Genomic DNA, 23,021 nt, shown 5'->3' with positions numbered 1-23,021 from the left:
CTAACAATGCTATGCTCAAAACGTGCTCTTCTAACTCAAAAAGCCTATTTTTAAAAATTTCAGAATATCTTTGGTGAAACAAACACCCGGTGTACCTGACTACATATATCCACTTATGGTTACAAGAATCAAATTTACCATCAGATCTCTACTATGTACTGTTTTATCCAAAGTATTAATACAAATCCGGAATTCACACCAACCTACTATACATAATCAAGTAATACAATAAACAAAATGTGCCCTTTTCACCAAGCAAGCACAGTACTCTTTTGAGTATATAAAGTAAAAGCTCGTTTATTCGAACTCTGTTAATTTGAACTTATGGTTAATCCAAACTGACACCTGGGTCATGGTGCAGCCCTGTGTATTTCAATGGGGGAAAACTCCTGATCATTTGAACAAGTCAGCATCTGCAACGGTTCATTCAAACTAGAAGCCCCCGGCTGACACCACTCCTCGTAGATAGCAGCATACCTCATTAAAGCTTCCTATCGTGAACAAGCACATATTTAATTAAAATGAAGCGCCTAATAGAATTTTGAAGAAAAGCACCAAGGCTCTGCGTATTCAGTATATTTTCACAACACGAAACCCTTACTCCCAGTTCAATTATTTACCTTTGTTGAAGACATTTCAATACAAAGCGCCAGCGATTATGTTCCACCTAATCACTACATTGTGTACAAAAAATTTTGCTGCCACATTTCCCATTAAGCGCTGAATTTTCAAAGTGTCACACTGCATTTCACTCAAGGCAAGAGTAATGAAAAATTAGCAGTTGCACAGCACTCTGGAGCAGAAAACACATGGCATGACTACCAGATTAGTACATCAGTGCGTGAATTCAAATATTTACACTCTTTTACATGATAGAAACACAAGCAAACTATTACAGTTCATTAACCCCCTTGCAGACTGACGAGCCACACTCACCATAAGTCTACTGTCATTTTCGGCTTACGATACGTTCAGGTCATGAAGTGTTTTCTGGCACTCGGTGTCTGGTTTAAAGCAAGTAGGGTTTGTCCAGTGCTATTTTTTAGTTCTGCTGACAGATAGCAGCACAGTTACTGAAAGGCTGCTTTTTTTTTTCGAAACTTTCCACTACGTACAAGAACACGGTGGAACACGAGAGCGATGATGTCAGAGTTTGCAGTGACAGTGATGAAGAATATTCTGAATATCTTTTGTTCTTTGAATAAGGATAATGACAATAGAGATGACCTTCATGACAATGCATCAGAAGATGAAGAAGATGGATACTGTCTGAAGAGGGACAGCAATGAGAAGCATGTCTGGAAGGAAACATGCACCCAGTGCAGGTGGTGTCAGAACGCCCTGCATGCAGTTCCCTGCTCTGAGCGCTGGTACACTTATGACAATCTAGAGTAGCAGAATTTGAATGTCTGTTGTCACACAATACACAGGAAGAAGCCCTTCTCTTCTGTTTTGTTGTTATTTTGCAATGCATGCTTTTTCAAGGAACAGAAATGTACCAGATTGTTCAATTGAAAAAAAAAAAAATGTGTTATGGTGTCTTCTGTGCTTTATTGGAAGTGTATTACCATTTCCTAAAAAAAATTACCATTCTGATATGGCTTTACAAAAAAAAAAATGGTCCGTTAGAAGGTTAGGAAAGAAGAATAAGACTCACAAAAACAAACTTTTTTTTTTATATTAGCCCCCCCCCCCCCCCCCCCCCCTTCTGTTCTCTGTTAAGTCTACTCTAGTTTTCAACACCCCAAGAACTGACAATATTCTGTTTGTTTTTATGACTTGAACCCGAAATCATTTTGTTTGAAATGGTAGGATGCGAGAAAAACTCATTAGCAATTTGGCGATTGTTTGTTTTTATGACTTGAACCCGAAATCATTTAGTTTGAAATGGTAGGATGCGAGAAAAACTCACCAGCAATTTGGCGACAACTCCATCACCAGTCAGGAAAAGCACCGTGGCTAAGCGAATTCCCGCCTTCATATGCCGCACCTTGTAGGCCGGCTGCGGCTGATTCAGGGCAGCCTTTAGGCTTAGTCCCTCTTCAACCCAGTCCAGTAGTGCATTAGCTGCAGCTGGCATAGAACAAAGATAAAACAGTACATTTATTTACTTACGCAGGGGAGAGAGAAAGAAAGTTAAATTTACTACAATGCAGCATTAAGCATCAAGCAGGCCTTGTGCCTGAGTCGTCAAGGCACCTCAGACGTTCCAAGAAGGACACTATGTAACGGGAAGCACGATCAGGATAAAATAAATTGAAAAAAATTGTGGTGCGATAGCTACTAGCTGTCTGTAAACATATTAATAAAGCATTCTCCAACAGGATGCACACACACTGCTGAATACAAATAGCAACGTTTACCTAAGTATACTACCTGTTAAGGGTGGTATGCACAAATCACGATGCGATCAGGCATACACCTTGCCGCAATCACAGTTTGGCTGATAGTTGGAAACAGAGTTCCATACATGTGACTAGCAACTGTCTAAAAGCAGCAGCTTGCTCTAGGCCTGCTTTTGTAAAATCCCCTGTACCCTAATTTTAATGTGATATTACTGTATCGACGGTAACCTGGCAATTAAATTTGACCTTTAGTGACAAGCTGCGGCTTGTAAAACATGGTTCCAACGCACCCTCCACCGCGAACCTGACGCCAAGCTCGCTAGTTCTAAGACACATGAGTAGACATCATGCTACCAGTCCACCATCATAGCGGCGTATCAGCAGGCAGCACGGCACTGCAGGATGTGTACTGCTAGTATGGGTGCACTCAAGTCTTGCTTTTGCAGAACAGACAGCATTGTGACATCTTTTACCTTTCTGTGCAAATGCCTTGTGCATTGGGACGAGTTAAACAACGCTATGGTACTGCTGCTAATCAGTGAAACTTCCATGTGATAGCAGTTTTGGGTGAGGTCTAGACCAAACAACATATCGCTAGCAAGGTTGTACCACATATAACAAAGTGTCTGCGATGAATCGATGCAACCATATTTCTGGAACATCATCTGAAGTATTCAATTTCAACACACAGTGTAGTCCCTCCTTAACATGCAGCGACAGGAGCACACGCGCACTTCACTGATGCCAAAATGCCTCCAGGCAGCATGGTTTCAGCGTGAATGCTCAAAGGATGAAAATGAGGATACACTGATTTTGCACAAGGGAAAAACATACATTTAGACAGCCAGAATAATAGGTGTATTCCTTGCAGATGTGTGGCCATTATACAAGTACGAATGTAGTTTTCCTGATTACATGAAACATACTTATATGACTTTGCGTGATTCCCGAAAAGTGATGTAATCAAGGCTCTACTGCAGGTGGTTTATGCAACATTTGTTTCAGAATTCGTCTTCTCTGCATACTTCATCCAAGAATGCCCATTATTTCGTCTCTTATTGGAGACCAAATAGAATGTCCATCAGAGGCAGTGCATTTGTAGTGTCAGAGACAACTCCTGTTGCAATGCATTCCATTCAAGCTTGAAATATTTAAAGAACTGGTGGTATATGGTATGTGGGGCTTAACATCCCAAAGTGGCATGTAGGCTATGAGGAATACTGGAGTGGAGGGCTCTGGATTAAAACCAGTGGGGTTTCTTTACCATGCACTGACATCACACGGTACAGGGGTGTTTTTTAAGCATACGCGAATATTCAAAAATTTCGAATATTCAATGGAACAGTAAAGTATTCGACTTGATACAATCCGAATATTTGGTATTCGAAACCTCAAGGTATTCGTCTTGTGGGGATTGGGGTTTCTTGAGCGACCCAAGTGTGTGCCCGCTGCTTCCGTTTCGCTCGTTAGCGGAACAACAAGCGGAAACAAGCAGAACGCAGGCAGCCGTGTTGCTTGCACTCCTTTCCTAGGAAAGCTCTTTCCAGAACCGCTGTAAATCACCCTCCCTTACATTTTTCCCGCTTCAACACTGCGCCCCTACTGGGTTACTCCAAGCAACATTTGGGGGTGTTGTTTAAGCACGAGGCCGTGAGTGGGAAACAAACAGGGAGACCGCCACCAACTCGGGTAGCAGAATGGTGTGTAGAGTTCGCCTTCCAGTGCCCCGGCCTTTGCCAGGGGCCTTTGGCAAGAACGCGGGCGGTTTAACGCGCGCATCTAGTATGTATGCTCGAGTCCAGGCCCAAACAGAGTCCTGTTAACCGCCGGTGCGGCACTGATGCTCCAGATTCAGTACGGCCTGTTTTGGCTGGTTCTCCGTCATCGCCGCCCATTGTTGGTGACGACGTGCAATGGGCCATGGACATGCAACCTGCATCATCAAGATGTGCTCCGTGCATTCCCCATCCTCCCTAGTGTTGTGTCGCGCACAATTTAATTCTTTGGTAGGCTGTGCGGCAAGTGATTGCCTTCAGCTGTGCCATCAAGCGTGTAAAATCTTTTATTTGCGCATGCAGCTCCACGGACCCGCTTCCAGGTGCTGCGGCAGGACCATGGGTTGTACTGAGACCTGGGAATTACTGCAGTGTTCTGTAATGCAGTTTACTGTGTAATAAACACTCGTGCTCTATTAACCGTGCCTTCCTTCCCTGGGAGAGAATGCAGGCGTGCGGTGAATGCTGGTTGTGCCTTCAGGTGTGCTCTGGCCCGAACCCGCGTTATGTGGACAAAGTGCCATTTAATTAACGCCCGTCACCAGTACCACCCCAGTCTCGACCGAATAATGTTTCGGAAGTCATGCTGCATGTGGTTTCGGTTCGGTGTACCTCCTCCAGGGTGGCACAGTGGTGGCGCGCAACCAAAGCCCCGACTCCGCACTGCAGGCCTGTGCTCCCGCGCATATGATGAAGCCAGTCTCCACATGCTCGAGACAACACACAAGAGCAGGCGGGAGCGCAGTGGCCAGATCGTACCTGCCAGGCATCTGCGACTGCGCTACCCGCGATGTGCATGCAATGTAACTGATCAATGGAGAGATTTAGCATAGCGCAATCATCCGCGTGCCACCAGTGTGCATGCACTGACTGGTACGACGGGGCGGGCATGCAAACAGCTGGCCGGCGGGCATGCAAACAGCTGGCCGGCGGCCTATACAAGTGCAGTGGCTCCCAGCAAAAGCAGAACGCGCTATGCTTAATCTCTCTAATTGGAGGACGCTCGACTCGACTCCCATGACATCCGCAGAGCCGGTCCCTGCTGACTGCAGCTGCCACAGCCACTCTTTTCTCCATGTGAAATTCGCTGAACAAGCACAACGGCACAAGCATGAAGGGCAGCTAGCACGAGACATGTAGAGGGGTGGCCCCTTTCCAACGCCTAACGCAGGGTGTCATGGAGTCCCCGCTTAAACGCAACAGCTGTGTAACCACGCAATCGCAATTAATAGCATAGTTGGAGTCCTCACATACAGGTCTCACACCCCACAGATAAGTCTACACCACATGTAGGTCGGCTCCCCCAATCTCCGATGGTCATTTTTGCTGCAGAAAGTCAACACAGCTTCAATGCATTCTCTCTTTTTCCCATGTTATGGCTTTGTGTGTTGAAAACAAAAAATCAAAAAATACTGTCGCTTACTCGCATAATGAACCCACTCGTATAATGAACCCCCCCCCCCTTGGTGGAGCAGAATTTACTTTTTTTTTTCGCCTTTAGTTTTTTGTAGCTGGTTCCTCAGTTTTGGTCCTATCCCAGCGCAGACCTTGGCAGCGCGCCAAGATGCTGCCAGGCAATAATTTATCTTTTGAGGAGAGTTCATACCAGAAGGAAGGGAGCGGGGAGGGGAAGCACCGCTGAGCTAGCTCCGCAAACTTGGCAGAGCATCAACAAGGCAACAAGATGTTGCATGCTGTAAGCTAAGTCATTCACACTAGGCATGGTTATTTAACCTCGCCTAAAAAGCGCACCTGATCTTCAGGGCCCCTGTTCAGAATGTTCGCGTTATCTGGATCGCGCCCAGCCGGCTACCTCAAAATTGCTGGATCGGATTGTGTCAAAGTGAAGGATGCTAAGCACCAGGTGTCTGACGACGGGCGTTTGCGTTTGTTGACGGAATGCCGGACCCCGAGGTATGATATGAAATATTGACCCTTGCAAAAAAATCTGCTGAAACTTTTTTTCCCCGTGTAATGAACCCTCTCCCCAAACTGACGTCAACTTTTGTGGAAAAAAAAGTTGATTCATTTTTTTCCCCGTGTAATGAACCCTCTCCCCAAACTGACGTCAACTTTTGTGGAAAAAAAAGTTGATTCATTACGCGAGTAAATACGGTACATGATTCTGAAAATGTCTATTGTGCCATTCAAACTTTTTTTGTGTACCAGAAGTATTGGAAATTTTCGCTTCGAAATTATTTTAAGAAAATTGCTATTTGCTTTGAATCCGCTTTGAATCGAGAAACCACTATTTGCACATGACTAGTGTATTTGCATTTCCCCTCCATCGAAATGCAGTTACCATGGCTGAGATTCGATCCCGTGATCTTTGGCTCCTAACTTGAAAGAACTGCACGCATTAAGATAGTGTGATTATTGGCTGAAACCCTCAAACCCTCTGCCCAGATATCATCAGGTGTGAGTGGCAGAAAAAAAAAGATACAAACACCACAACAGTTCTGGATGTGCCATTCACCCATAAAAATTCTTAACAGGCAAAGTAAAAAAGTGAGCTCAGGCACAGCTGTTATTCAAAAGGCACTAGAAAAGTGCTCATGAGCAAGTTTGAGAAATGAGAATGCTCACAATTCTTGCCAGAAATTGTATATGAATGAAACTGACCATTCATACAGGTGTGAAAGCCCTGTAGGACTGTGCTTGGCAGTGCCACAGATAGAAGCAGCATAAACTTGCTAGCACATGCTGTAACTCATCATTAACAGCTGATGATGATGATGATTATGGATTTTTTGGCGCAAGGGCATTTATGGCCAAAGAGCACCATGGCACAAGGTATTTTTGACTTCTCAAGGTCGGGTGAAAGACCCATTTCCCAAGCATTTCACCCTAAATAAGCCAAGCACTAGAGCAGGAAAAAGCTTGTACCCATTGTATCACCGGTGGGTACCCGGCGGATCGAACCCCGCACCTTCCGCATGCGAGGTAAATGCTCAACCACTTGGCCACCGCTGCGGTCATCATCAACAGCACCTAACCCTCTAGTCAAGAATACAGCAGCCAGCAACCTACCTTCAAATTCCTTGTTCTCGAAGAGTTCAACCAGTGCATCAGCACTCAGATAGACAGCAGCACTTTCCATAGCTTCAACCCATCTGCAAAACGCATACCAATGGAGAACAGTGTTACCCGCTTTAAACAATTGCTCCCATAAAAGTTATATTAATGGTTTTCATAGGTCCCCTGTGGCTGTTAAAAATGTAACGAAGCTCCTCATGCAAACAAGTGCCATGAATTTCAGACACTCCAAAAAATTAATTCTCACCATTCAAAGTGACAGAACAAAAATAAAATCAAGACAAAAAATGCTAATTACTACAAAATACATTGCCTTCAAAAACATACCTGTTGTTTATGTCACAAAACACAATAAACCACCCTTCCTTTTCAGAGCTCAGGCAGTAGGAAACGCCATGATTCAAAACTTTAATATAAAAATGTCATATAAGTCACCGGCCCATTTCTCGGACTTGGCGGGAACCGAAAAATGGCCCAAATAATCAAACTTCGAAAAATCCGTGAAATTCAAAAAATTGCTTCACTGAGATAAAATCAGCTCGAAAAAAATCACTAACTTCTCTCTCTGCGATATTCAGCCCACATGGATAGCATTAGCTTGCACACCGCACATGTCAGCACACTGCACGTTGCCAATACGGTCTGTACAGCCAGCAAGTCATGTCATGAACCATGCCATGAACAGACAAGCAGTTCTGCGCTACAGTGTCGCAGTGCACACCCCTTGCCACCGCTCTGCACACACACTCCACGCAAGGCAAGGACGGAGTCTGCTCCCAGGGCAATGACAGTAAGGTGGATCGAGAGAGGGAACATGCGGGGAGCAGAAGGCTCCAATGACCTGCATTTCCCCACTTCCCATTCAACGGGTGGCAGCAGCATTTGAGCCATGGCCGTAGCCGCGACAGACACTCCTGCTGTCAAACACTCCTGCTGACGATCCTGCAGTACCAGTGCGATCGCACACTTATCTCCATAGGCTGTGCTTCTGGGGCTACGATCGATACATGGGTCCACAGCACATGGGGCCTCAAGTAATGACTGCCATTTTCTTGAGTGGCAACAATGAGGCCCAGAAATTACCAAGCTTATCCAAGGCAACCCATCTGCACTTTGATTCCAGAATGGTGCATCCTTCGGCGACAAAGAGATGGTTGATTGTGGCAGCGATGTTCGCTCACAACTGATTTAGACAAAATAACCGAACTTTCAGACTCTTCGGTCATGAATAAGAGCACGTTCCCACGAAGTCGACAACGGTTCCCCTACAAAGTCTAAAATATAGCCCACATTACCGGAGTCCGAAAAATTGGTCGGCTACTGTCCTTATCCCGAAACTTTACATTATTCATCAGGCTTTCTATACTTAAACAGTGCAAGAAAATTTTAATGTTTCTACAACAACACTGTAGTAGCAAACCTAGCAATGAGCTATCTAAAAATTTGTTTGAATTTTTAATAGTCAGAAACAGTTACATAGAATGTTTCAACTTGTTAAGTTCTGAGAAATGCATGAGAAAGCAATGATGCCTGCAGACCAGCTGGTTAACCCCCAATGAACACACTTTTTTCGAAAATGGTATCAAAATGGTCATTAGTACCCCTGCTGCCATCTGCCGGCAAACCAAAAAAATGTTTTAGATGAGCCCTAATCACATTCAACTGGACACAAAGTGCCAGAAAACACACAAGCTGGACTCGTCATGAGCCAAAAATGATACTTCGCTTATGACGAGCCTGGCTCGTCCAAGGCCACTTTAAGGGGGGAGCCTGGTCTTATAAACAAAATTTTATTAATGTAGTCATAATTATGAAATCTTGAGGGAACATGTATTTTTGTGCACTGATTCTAAATACATATGTCATTTAAATTCATGTAAAACAATTTCTTGAGCACTTAAGTAATTTTTATTCAAGTGTTTTGTGAAGAGCGTTGAAGAGAACTTGCTGAGAGAAACTCGCTGAAATGTATGCCATTGAGTTCTCTTGATACCAAGGAATGCAATAAGCGCAAAATTATCATCCTGGTTATCATAGAACTTGACTTATAGGGTATTAGAGCTGCCACTTCAGAAACAGGAACACACCCTTTTCTTCGCATTTCTAAAGCAACAACTTCAAAACCGTGAAGAGGTTTGAAAAGAATTTGCTGCAGGAAACTCGCTGAAATGTATGCCATTGGGTTCTCTTGACACCAAAGAATGCAATAAGGGTAAAATTATCATCCTGGCTATCATAGAACTTGACTTATAGGGTAATGAAGCTGCCACTTCAGAAACAGGAATACACACTTTTCTTCGCATTTCTGAGGCGACAACTTCAAAACAGTGTAACTTAAGTTCGATGATAAGCAGGAAGACAATTTTACCCTTATTGCATTCTTTGGTATCAAGAGAACCCAATGACATACATTTCAGCAAGTTTCTTACAGCAAATTTTTTTTAAACCTCTTCACAAAATACATACAAAAAAATTACACAAGTGCTCAAGGAACTGTTTTACATAAAATTAAATGACAGATTTATAATCAGCACACAAAAGTACATGTTCCCTGAAGATTTTTTATCTGTGACTTCATTAATGAATTTTTTTTTTTTTCAAGACCAGGCTCCCCCTTAAAAGGGTATCAAGGACAACCCCACCAAATTATTACTCTCAGTAAAAATTGATTTTCTAGCTCTTTCTACACATGTCGGCATTTGCCCAGCAGCAAAAGATGCATTTATTGCCAAGAAAATTGGATTTAAATACATATCTTCCCTCCAGTCGATTCAAACTCGTGACGTCCTTACCAACAAGGACGGACTGTCATCGTTACATGAATGGTGGTGTAGCGCCACCTCTGGTATCCACGCTTAAACATCAGTGTCAACGCAATCATTGTACTTGTGAAATAAGCTGGTAATGGCGACACCTGTATTTTGCCGTTAGGTCTTTTTGTGATTGGAACACAGTACCTTATCGATACAAGTCAACTTCAATTTATCCCCAGTGTCCCTTTAAAGGAAACTGCTGAAATTCCAAAATACTAATACATGGCCTCCAAAACTTGCCATACATAACAAACACTGCTAATGTTAGTGAGCCATCTGTGGTGCCTACTAGTGGCTGTCTTTGGGCTTGTAATTACAGTTCAAATACTAGACTTACATATAAAAAATACTTATGCACTTATTGTAAAACAAAAGAAACATAACTAAAACAGCTTGTGTTACAACACTGCCATTAGACCATGCTCAATGTAATGCTGGAAGTAGAAGTCAATCAAAAGGCACAGCCAAACTTGGCAGTTTTCAATTCACAGAGGCTCTCGCCTGTTACTGCTTGTGTGCTCCTGGGCACACGTATAAAACAACAAAATACATCCAGCACAAGTTATAAGAAGGACTGGATTATTATTACTGCAATGCACTTTGTCAACTACTTCCAAGCTCCATTAGCTATGGTCCACAAATATGCACAGATTCAAACGCACGAAAAGGCCCTTAGTAATAACGTACGACATGAGGGAGTAATACTAATAATACATAAACTGCTCACAATAATTAAACAAAATGCATAATAAAAAAACAGACAAAATCCACCCAAATTCACAAGGTGCAACAGACGTGTAACATTTAATGGTGTAGTAATACGGTAACACCTCATTGATACAGTTTAAAAAAAAATGCGGGAAAAAACGTATTATTCGGGAAAATGCATGATCCAAGTTCACAGACTGATTCACGGCAATTCAGAGTAACCTATGCAAAATACATGACTGGAGTAAAAAACAAGATGCTTAACAAGACGGTATGCATGAGACTATGCTGCACAAATTGCATGTCCGGTCAATACTCGAGTACGCTTGCAACATATGGGACCCTCCGACTTTAAAAGACAAAATCAAACTGGAAAAAGTGCAGACATTAGCATCCCTATATATGCTTGGCAGACCAGTACGAGAAAGGCAGTTTAGTTCAATCCAGGCCAAAGAAACATTAAAATGGGAAGCCCTGAAGCATCGCAGAATGATGTTTTGCTTAAAGCTACTTTATGCAATATATTATTCACTTAACGTTATTCCCCGCAACACCTATCTATTTCCCCCTCATTACATATCGGCACGTGTGGACCACGAAAATAAAATTCAGGACTACAAATGTAACATTGTAGAGTACAAAGAAATTTTCTTCCAAAAACGATTTGGCAATATAATCACTTGCGCCGCTGCTGTACGGCTTTCTTCCAGCGACGCATTTTATTCTTTTTGAAAAATGACAAAACCTGTTTGACATTGTTGTTTTTGGCTGTTCATGATGGTAATCTCGGAGTAGATTGCTGCAACTTACTAATTTTTCGCCTAGTGTGTACTTATCTACTTGTGTGTTTGCTCCCCAAGATATCAAGTTGCTACACTTTGATGTGCTTTTCTGTATCTTTTTTTCAGTGCGAAAGCACTACGGTTCCAACCAAAATCCTTGTGTGAAGCCTCGGAGTAACTCTGGTAAGCTCGGGTTAGTTCAGAGGCGCATCGCATCGCGCAAGCTGCAGCCAATGGGAGGAAGCTCGAGTAAGTTCGGAGGAGTGTCGCCATTCTATGACCTGCCAGCTGTAGCTGTAGCCAATCGAAGGGTGACCTTGAGGCTGACCTTGGCGAAACCTAGCACAGCAACAGCCCATGCAGAACAACCAGCCAACCAGGCTAAACACATGGTTTCGCACGTCTACTCGGTTTAACAATGTTAAACCCTACCACTTGTTTCGTACTGACTGGAGTGTAACGTTTTTGTTTTCCTGTCATGCCTATTGATGCTTTTTCTTTGCCTTTTTTTTATGTATGCTTCATATGCAATATACCTGCAATTTGTTACGAGCACAATCTGTTTTCCTTCCCCTCCCCCCCCCTTTACTGTGTTACACAAGTATGTGGGTAATAAATAAATAACTAAATAAATAAAGTCACCCAATTTTGAAAAATGTAACTGTTGAATGAGGTACAAAGGTGAAAATTTCGATTAGCATTCCTAGGCACAAGGTTTTCTCACAGCATTTAGTTCATACAGTCAAGCCCACTTATAATGAACCTGATGGTCACGCGGATTTCGTTTGTTATATCCGATGTTCGTAGTAAGTGGTCTCTTCGTATAACTGCCAAAAATATTAAGCCACTTAGAAGTAGCTTTTATTTGTTAAAAAAAAAACTGCATTATGTGCATCTACTTGTTAAAAGCAGGCGCTACCATGAATCTTTCCAAGCTCTCCAGGCTCTCTCCTCCCTGAGGCCCTTGCTGCCAACAATCAACTTTAGGGACCGGATACAACTAATCATGGTTGAAGCGTCCACAGCGGCTGGTGGCGGGTCAACTACATTAATCAGATTCCTAGCGGTACGGAAGTGCTCGTACTTGGCGTTAGACCACTTCGTCACAGCACGCGGCTCTAGAATGGTGTGGTCTGCAGGGACATAGTGATTCAAGGAAACATCAGACCAGCTACGCATCAACGATGCGTTGCCACAAATCTACATGCATCTGACCACATGCTTTTTCGAGAGCTTCATCTGTTGTTTCTAGGCCTAGGCGGGCTATGCGTACCAAGTGGCCAGCATGGCCAGCATGGCCAGCACGGCATTCAACGCTGCTGTTATTGATCCACGACCATAGGTAGTAGCTTCACCTGACTTTGCTTTCGACTATGTCCCAGTCTCGTGCCCACCACGCTTCCTTTTCTATTTGGGATACTTTGTCAAGCCGGCGAACATGAAGGGAATGACTGCCCTCATAGGCTTTCGGCACATGCTTGGCCGGCGGTTACTTACCGTTTCAGTGATACTTTCTATTGGATTTCTGGGTCAACATGTTCTTTCCGGGGCAGTGTCGTGTGAACTGAGAGACACTCTTTGATCTCCGCGCTTGCTGGAAGCGCGACCACTTCAACTTTGTGGGAGTTTACGGCGCCTTCTCGTTCTCTATAACCGAGTGGTGCGGCTAAAGTTGTTCGCTGTATCTAAGACGAACTGCCATTGACGTAATGCATTTTTCGATGGCAGCACACCACTCGTTTGTGATAAGCAAGCATTCGCTATATCTACGGCCGTTATAAGTGGACTTGACTGTATTTGTGTTGTTTTTGGCAGGAAAGAACTTTGCAACACATCCAGCCCATTTATGCCAACAGCAAAATTACCGGTGTCTTCCTCGTTTACGGATGTGCGCCCCTTACACAAATGAACAGCGGGGAGGCTGCTGGGTGGTTGGACTGTGGCAGAGTTTTTTCTCTGCATTCCCCGGACCTGTCCGGGAAACACAGGGGGGGGGGGGGGGCATCCATGTAGACCTTAGCTGCTTCACCCCACTGCCCTAACCTGTGTGGAGTAGCAGGCCAGGGCCCTGTTACCACCGGCCGACCTCTCCGCCTTTCTTTCATTAAAATTCCCTTTCTTCTTCTTCTTCGAAGCTGCTCTATGTTTCTCTTCTTCCTGGCCCACTCGTATATAAACACAACACACTACTTTTTTTTTAATGCTATGATGTGAACAAGATGAACAGCCTGTTTCTTAGGACAACGGCAGCTGGGTAACCCAAGACAGGGGACATGAGGCAGGAGGTTGGCGCTTCGGACTACCACCCTATCCCACTCTGACACTGACACCTCCCTGGTGTAGCGGCGCCATGCGAGCCACGGTAGAGATGGTGGTGGCGGCTGCCGCAGATGCACAGTAAATACGAACACGAAATGTTTCTCCGTGTTTCTTCGAATAATACCCCTGTCCATACGGACACTTTCAAAACCTATCAAGTCAAGATCCTTCGAGGTTCTTAATCACTATTGAACTCAAAGAAACTGTGCCGCTGCTACATAGAAAACTTTATCGTTGTCGAAAGATTCCATCATCTCGCACCAAGCTGCTATGACGCCGCTGTGGCCGGCAGTAATTTTGCAGGCATGCAAGCAATCAGCCTACAAGTTTATCCTGAACAGGTTAAAAATAAAATGTTTCTCTGTTACAATAACGTTAAGCACTCTTGAAATTCACTTCATTGTTTTAGACAAGTTTTATAGCATTCATGCAGTTTTAAGAAAGCTGGTGTTGACTGTTTCTGAACCACTAGCAACAGTGGTATTACACTTGCAGAATTTTGTAGCCGTCCTGTCTTTATTTTTGCAAAATAAGTTTCATATTTTATAAAGTTCCACATTTTTCAGAAATGATACTGCTCCAATTTTATTCCCCAGTATGTTGCTGCGAGTGCTGTGCATCCTAGAGTGTGCGCAGCCATCGCTCAAAGACCCTTGAGATCTCAGTACAGTTATGCGCTGTTCCTTTGACTCAATAAACTATTGACTTGATTGCCATCAGAGCCGCCTGTGTAGGAGCACTCACATGGCCTTTTGAGCTGATATACTATCGGTTCAAGTGCCTTCGAAATGACCGTGTGAAGGGTATAGCAGGGGTTTACTGCGAATGTTTGCTTGCCAATTGGATCTGCATTTGGTTCAAGGGCCTTCGAAATGACCGTGTGACGGGTATAATAAGGGTTTACTGTGAATGTTTGGTTGGCAACTAGATCTGCATTTATTTTTTTATTTTAATGTTCATTCTGTGCTATCATTTCGAGTCTTCACACGAAAACTGCATGCAACGAAAAATTGCAGACTTTTCTGAATTCTGTTATATCCAGGTTTAACTGTACATTCCACAGGCAGACTTACTTGTCAGAATGCTCTCGATCTGTGAATGCTGACAAGCTGTCAAACACTTTGAGGGCTTCCTCTGATATCTCAGCTGGTGTGTTACCTCGTCTGGCCTTCTCCACTTCATAAGGTGTCAAGCTTGGATCTTTGAAATACTGGCAAGAAAAAAAAGCCTCCAGTTAGTCCCCTGAGAAAGCCTATAATGCTTCAAGACACGCAATAATACAATACTGAGTATGCTTTTTGTTTACCTGTAGTGGGGAGAGTTCACACTGGAAAGGATCAAAAGGTGACAAATAGTTCCAAGAATCGTCACCAACATCATAATCCACATCAACCTGAAAAAAATACAGATCAATATTAAGTGCTATCAAGGCAGAAACAGGTAGCGACAGGAAAAATTGTGCAATAGGCAAAGACATGAAAAAGTGCCTAACATTACCAAACCTTTTGCGGGTTGATCGTGACTTACATATACATAGTGTGCAAGAAGTGCACCAAGAAAGTCATAGTAGCAGTCCACTTTACATGAGTTTAATATGTTATGCTCTTACTTCATGAACTTGCACATAACGAACAAGCATAGCATATAACGAACAAGTTTTTAGGTAATAAACCAAACCAAGAGACATGACCCCCTTGTCTTGCTTAACACAAGAATGCCGATGTCATCAGCACCTCAACACTAATACAGTAAATCCTCGCTAAGGCGTATTCACTTAAGCGGTAGCTCCCTTTAGGACACAGTCACATGAAATCCTTGACTCAGCTCCAAATAAACCTCATTCGTTTGTTGCCCAGTTATGATGTAGTGGCTTATCGCGAGCACTTTGGTTAGCACGTACCTATCGTCGCATACTAGGCTGAAGGGGTTTACCATAAAGCAGCCATGAACTGCCACACATCGCAAGGAAACTGCACTGGTGCTCATGACGTGTAGATCACAGTGACACGTCGATACTGATGCCATACAGTTTCTCAACATTACCTAGAGGGAAAGGAGGCGGCACTGCACTTCATCTACCATGAAGAGGTGCAGGAGTGCCGGAAAGATAAGATTTCTTATTTGGCTCGACTACTGTTGGGCAGAAAAATGCGCTAATAAAATAGTTTCATTTCATCACAGCACAGCTGCAGATTCAGAGGCAGAATCCAGATTTTTGGCCCACCGGTAAACAAGCCAAACACGAAGCCTCGTCTTCCTGGCATTCTTGGGGTGAATGAAGTGCTCGTTAAGAAACCAGCATAGACAATAATGCGAGTTTTCCCTCTAAGTAATAATGAGAAACTCTATGACTGATACGACACAGCACGCGACGAGCACGCTTTCAGCTGTTGACATGCCCGAGAGAGAGCACTCTCTCCACCCGTTACTGAGAGCACCATCGTGCTACCACCCTGTTCGCAGGTGCTGGTGCCCCAGTGATCAAGCCCCAAGCCCCCCGTGTGGATGTGCCCATCGCCATAACTATCATTTATCATTTTTACGTGACTCGGCTTCTCTGCAGCATGGTGACTCCAAAGTTTGGCTTGCCACAGCAAACCTTCGTTTTCCTCCATGTGTCATAGCTGTCATTCTCGCGTTGCTGGCTGACCGGCGTCATGGCACATTCAGGCCCATCTCGTTGGTTTGTCATGCCATTGGCATTGTCACGGACCATGCACTTCCCACGACTAGTGCTTCCCAACTGACATTACAAAAAAACTTGTTAATTTGGCCTCAATTAATTCGGAAATTCGGATAATTCGGACTGCTGCCGGAGTCCTGCCAAACGCCCATGCGAGTCTATGGCTTCGAAAGCTCATTTATTTGGATGCCGCAGGGCTCACATCTGTTAATTCGGATGGGCCCCTGAAGGGGCACAATGTTGATATAAGACATGCTATTCAGGTGATCGTCCAGATATTCGTCCACAAGCCTGAGTTGCACATTACACTGTCTCTTGTGCTCCTCTATGCGAGCAAAGGCAGACGTGTTGATGGTCGGCAGGTTCCCATCGATACACCAAAAGAGAGTCCGGCCGCATAGTGTTTTTTCGGAGCTTCGTCGTTAGCCTGTAGTGATGGCAGCTACCTGCTGCGCAAATCAGCAGGCCAGCCAAGCTGCACACCGTTTGGTATGACGATTGCCTTGCTGCCGTTTTTTTTTTTTCGAAGTCGTCTTGCCGCTCCGCACGCCAATGCGCACTTTCCTCGCTTCCATCCCAGTGGTATTTCCATTCTTCCAGCTCGCCGAAACTCCGCACTCGTCACGTGCTGTTCGCCCTTTGTGCAGTGAAGCCTCCTCACATGCGACGCCACATGCGAAGAAGCTCCAGCACAACCGTTTCAGACTTTGAAAGAAGCCGTGGTGACCCTTACTATTGTGGAGCAGTTCTGCTTCCGCCACTCCGATGGCGTGCACGAATAACATTTGACGGAACTGTGAGAAATCGCTGTTGTCGCGCAGTTTTGCATCTTAGAAGGAGACAACTATTGCCCAGGTTCCCTCCAAATAAATTTCGCTTTCACGCAAACGGTTTCTGACAATTTTGGAGGCCCATTTGATAATTCGAGATTTGGATAATTCTGACGTTTTTCTACTCCTTTGAACTCCGAATCAACGAGGTTTTACTGTACTCTCAGCACATCTCAGGTTGGGCTGAAACTCCAAGTGCTGACCACCAGCACCGGCGACAATGCCCGTGTGGGCTCTTAGCAAAATTGTCACAGCAGGAAAGTGCTCTGGAGACTGTCACCTTTTGTGTGTTTAGAGGCATGGACACTACAGTTCAGACTTTTCCAGTGTGGTTTGATAGTGACACTGTACCAAGCCTTATATGAAGCCTAATAGAGCAGTTGGGGCCAGTTTTAAGTACCTTTGAGGCAGCACTAGTCGCAGCACAGCCACCTCGGTGGCAGAAATAAACAACAGAAATCTAAGGTCCTACATTAATAATAGGTATCACCTATTACTAAGACAGTCAATATACAGTAGGCTCTCGTTAATTCAAACTTCAAGGGACCAGAGATTTTTGTTTGAATTATCAGAAGTGCACCCTAATATGATCCAAGACTAAATGCAATTTGCTGTATCAATATCTGTATAAAATATTTTTTTGGATCTACCGCATTTAAAAAATTGTAAGTCGACCTATTTTTCAAACTTTGAAAATCTGAAGTGGGAGGGTCTACTTAAAATCGAAACCAAAGCATCGCACCATAAATAAAGGCGAGACAAACGAGATATCAGGCATGCTACAGAGTGGTTGCATTTTTGCTGCACGGCTCCGTCACATCGCTCTTGGTGCTAGCCTTGAGCAGCTGCTATGTCAACGCGCAGAACTGGAATCCCCACCCCACGCGAGGCAGTCGATGGTGTCTGTCGATAAGCAGCAAACCGGCACCAGCCCACTACCCATACATGGCCGCCGATTGCGTCTGGTGATAAGCGGCGGCAGCCCAATAACGCATTTGCATCCTACTCTTAATAGGCATCGTCCAAGTTTTTTTTTTGTTTACTTTCAACCGCACACTAGGCACTCAAGGGAGTGTTGATAGCTGATGGACGGGCAGCTGTACCAATCGCGGCGGCACCACCACTCGGAACCGCAGTGGCTCCAGGGAGCGTCGGTAGCTGACGGAAGAACTGACGCCGCTCACGCGGTTTCTCTTTGGCTCTGGCGTATTTGATACTGCCAGCCGCGTTTCTTTTTAATGTAGTGCTTTAATGTAGTGCTTAATGTAGTTTTTAATGTAGTGCTTCACCATTAGTCATTTGTGCTCCGGGTCCAGTAAGTGACTGGCGCTTGTTCATAGCTATATATTCAAGATGGCTGTCATTCTTTATGCCGAAGAAACAAACTGCGTGCCGGGCCGCAAGTTCGACGTTCGCAACGGGTGATACAGGTGTGGCAGCATCAGCGAGGCAAAATTTTCAGCTTTTCCACAAGATGTCGTGATGTGGCTGTTTGTGAAGTGCAGGATTTCACTGCATGACGATGTTAGAACGACGAGCTGTGGGACCGCAGCAGCGATCACGACGGCAGTGCTGTGAGGACGATGGCGCAAGTCTGGACAGTGACTAATACATTTTCATTTTGGAATGTGCCCACGGGCGCTCCCGCGCACGGCAGCGGCTGGCGATAAGCGGAGGCCACGGGAGAGTGCTATCACATTCTATTATTAAGGGCCAAGCGTAAATGACCCCCAAGTTTGTTTTTGTTTTTTTCAGAAATGTGATGTGGGGGGGGTCAACTTACTTTCGAGCCGGCTTACAATCGTGCAAATATGGTATTTCTTTATGCAAATGTAACTAAATGCTTTAGCACAACATAAAATATAGGTGAAGGGCAGTGACAAGTTGGTTTACTCAAGTGTGGTCGAAAAACGTTATCAAGAACGCACTGGTTTCACAAGAGAGTAAAACGCCAAGGGACGAAAAAAAAAAAGGTAACAATCATTCAGAGGTCAAAAAGTCAGATGGCTATAAAAAAAACTTCCTGGGACTGTTTCGCACTGTAGTAAATTTAATTGATGAAAAAACAGGCAGGGGTCGTCTGCATTTCAGTGAAAAACTTCGTAGCAGTGACGGTTTCTTGACATTCTATCATTTTGTTGTGCATGCCCACTGTTGAGAATATCAAAGCAGAACTGCTACAAAACAGTAAGGCTTTCCGCGGGCTCCTTCACGGGTGCGAACCAGTAGCAGTGGATCCTCCTCATACGGCTTCACCACTCCCGCTGCTGGCCGGTTACCCACCGGTTTCCTCAAAATGGGCACAAGCTATGGCCTGGCCTGGTGCTCGGCTTACTAGGGTTACATGGCTTGGTATAGGAGCCTACACCTTCAAATCCCGTCCTTGTGGGCTTGGAAGAGAGACACAGCTAAGAGAAAAACAAACCACACACAACAAGCAGGACCACACAGATGGATGCAAAGGAAACGCACATTTATGCATGAACTTGGAGGAGACTGAAGCTTCGCCTTTAAGAGCAAAAGGTGATAGTGTTATAGAGCCACCACCGCTTATCAGCAGCTGCTATCAGCAGCCGCACGCGGGAGAAAGAGGGGGGGAGGGGGGGGGGGGATGCCAGTTTTGCGTGTTGATGGAGCAGCGATGAGCAGCTGCTCAAGGTCAACCCGAAGAGCGATGCGACGGAGCCGCAGCAGCTTGGTGACGCTGACAACGACACCGGCTTTTCTGCCTCACCAGCTCCTTAACGCTCTCGCGTTAAAAATTAGACTAGCGGCATGACAATTAAGTGTCCGAACTGGCACGCAGTTGGGATTAGTTCGCAGACGTGCGTCCGGCAGCCGCAATCGTCGTGAGCTGGTAGCGAAGCTCAAAAAACGAAACTATGCCGCTACAGGGCAACTCTGATCAACATGGTCCCCCTTTACGCCACGTCAGAGCTAACCAGTTGGAGGGGCCAGATTTTCAGTTCACGCAGCGCGCAAACTAAACTCGTTTGACCTCAGTCGCCGCTCTTTCACGCACCGGGAACGTCGCGCAAGACAAAAAGTTTTAATTAACCGAATTTAAAAGAAATTGCGGTACGACAATAAACTTCTTTTTGGGCCAGTTGGTGCACTTTGAACATCAGAAAAGGCAGCTAACGTTTGACTTTTTATGTCTTGTTGCTTGCTTGGGCTTGCTGTTATCTTTCACGATTGTTCGTTCTCCTCCTTTTCATCTCTGATCCTCGCCTTATTTAGGTGTGCATTCCTTGAATAAAATTCAGTTGATAGTCAGCGTTGTGTCTTCTCCTTTCTTCATCTGTGGTTGCATGCTTTGGCACTGCTCATTTTAGATTGCTTTTAAGATTGCGGTATGAATTAAGCGGCTTTAAAATGCAATGAAAATATAGCCAGGCAACCAAAATTTTGAAATTTCTTTGAATTACCTGGAAGCACGAATTATCCGGGTTTGAATTATTGCAAGTCTATGAATTTAAGTTTTTTTCGGTTAGGGGGTATTATCCGGGTTTGAATTATTGCAAGTCTATGTATTAAGTTTTTTTCAGTTAGGGGGTATTGACACCTTGTACATAGTTTTTTTTACAGTCCCGCAAGGTATGTCTTAACTATGTTTCACTAAATTTCACTCGATAACGTAGATACTCAATTGCTTAGTGGAAGTGGCATGTCTCAACTGTGATTCACTAAATTTCACTCGACAACGTAGATACTCAATTGTGTAGTGGAAGTATCATGCCGAAATTGCCATAAAAAGCATGCACTATCATTTTAACCAATTAAAGTTCACTACAAGCCTTCAGCCACAGTTGCGACCTGCTACACTGAAACTCATGGAACGATCAAAACCAGTAAGCCAGAATTACATAGCTTTGGTATAGTATGTAGGGTAAACAACATTCCTAAGCTACATGTAGGCTTTATGAGAGACGCCATAGTGGAGAGCTTTGGAGGAGTGTGCAGATGGCAAAGAAACAACAGATTAAACCTGGTAAGGCATCCAAATGCAGCAATACCATCAAAAACACATGTATGGACTGTTTGCACTGTTAATAGGAGAAGCATAGTGACATGGCCCTTGCATGCCAAGAGCAATGAATCTCTGAAAAAAATCTTCATGTTAACCTTCCACAGAACCCGCAAGCTATGACAGTATATCTCTTGCCAAGATAAAAATTTTATGCACACTGTGATTCTTCTAGCATGCGGCAGATGCATACATAGTTATCCCTTGCACCTCTTGCACAGTGGCTCACAAGCACTAGTTTTCTCTGTCCCAAGGTCAGGCCACAGTGCCACAAGGTTGGTTTATGGGGTTTAACGTCCCAAAGCGACTCAGGCTATGAGGAACGCCGTAGTGGAGGGTTCCGGAAATTTCGACCACCTGGGGTTCATTAACGTGGACTGACATCGCACAGTGCATGGGCCTCTAGAATTTCACCTCCACTGAAATTCTACCGCCGCGGCCGGGATCGAACACGCGTCTTTTGGGTCAGCAGCTGAGCGCCATAACCACTGAGCCACTGCGGCGGCCTGCCACAAGGTTGATTTGCAACATTCGGAGAAGTGCCCACAGTATGGCATTGTCACCATCATGCACACCAATGAAGCTTCTTCAAATGAAAAACATGCCAATAACTACCAGTGTTGCAAGTGCCCTTTAAATAACTCGCAATACCTTTTTTAAGAGACTTTCCGTGTATAAAATAAATATAAAGAAACTTGCCATGCCAATGTCATTGTCTCCATCTGAAAGATATGGCTCGTCCTCACTGGAGATTGCTTCAAAACCATTGTCATCATCATCCATGTTGGCAACTGGAGTCATGTCAGCTTCCTCAGGAAAATCGCCCGGGAAACGCTCGGGAGAGCTGTCGGGAGTGATGCTTTCATACAGGTCGTCATCTTCCAAGAGGCCATCCCCAATTGGCTCCATTGGAATCACAGTGGCAGCTGGCGGCACTGCAGATACTGTCTGGATTGTCGGAATCGGTGCAGCATTGGTTATTATCGGAGGTGTTCTTGGTGCAGCTGGTCTAGTTTGTGCCTGCTTAACCGAGGAAGGCTTCGCTGGTGATTCTGGCTCATCTGGTTCCTCCTCTTTTGGCGTCCGCGGACCTCGAGGCGTCACCTCACGATCATCGTCCAGCTCGTCATCACCTTCATCCGGCGACTGTGTGGCACAAGGTGAACGAGGGGGCGTCATGGGTGGCGTCTTGGGTGGAGTCCGTGGCCGGGGTGAATGAATTGGTGGTGAAGCAGGCCGTGGCAAAGGTGGCGTCGATGGCCGCCTGGGGTCAATGACTCTTATAATCCCTTCACTGCTGCTTCTCCTCCTGCAAATATGAAAGGCAAGCTATGTCAGTGATCACCTCGCAATAATGAAAATTGCGAACAGACTTCATGGAGTGCCAAAAGGAATTAATGAGCACAACCTCTCCCCATCTTTACAATAGTAGTGCCATTAATTGCAAACAGTTAGCAAGGTTTCCTGGCTAGTAATTGGCTTCCAAGGCTTCCTGGCTTGAAGTCACGAGTATCTTTCGTTCATAATTTCCAGAGACATGCCTTCCAAGACATGCAGCACATTCCAATAATGCATGATTTCCTAGAAATTGCCACAAGAAAGATGTGAAAAAATAGCAGAAAATAGCCTTGCGCGTAAGGCAGTGCAAATATGCTGCAGATTACAAGCACCTTAAAAACTCCTACTGAACTTCGTTGCATTCA

General features: G+C 44.7%; 1 protein-coding gene across 1 annotated transcript in view; it reads right to left on the bottom strand.

Moving 5' to 3' along the window:
* Positions 1-23,021, bottom strand: part of vir (VIR_N domain-containing protein) — a 254,787-nt gene that overhangs the window by 174,483 nt on the left and 57,283 nt on the right. Inside the window, 5 exon segments of the mRNA XM_077648167.1 lie at positions 1,913-2,073; positions 7,151-7,233; positions 14,852-14,988; positions 15,085-15,171; positions 22,018-22,627. Coding sequence (XP_077504293.1) covers positions 1,913-2,073; positions 7,151-7,233; positions 14,852-14,988; positions 15,085-15,171; positions 22,018-22,627 — 1,078 coding nt within the window.

Source organism: Amblyomma americanum, chromosome 1 (assembly GCF_052857255.1).
Source record: "Amblyomma americanum isolate KBUSLIRL-KWMA chromosome 1, ASM5285725v1, whole genome shotgun sequence".
Lineage (NCBI taxonomy): Eukaryota > Metazoa > Arthropoda > Arachnida > Ixodida > Ixodidae > Amblyomma > Amblyomma americanum.
Note: the sequence above shows the minus strand (reverse complement) of the source record. Positions and strands in the feature narration are given on the sequence as shown.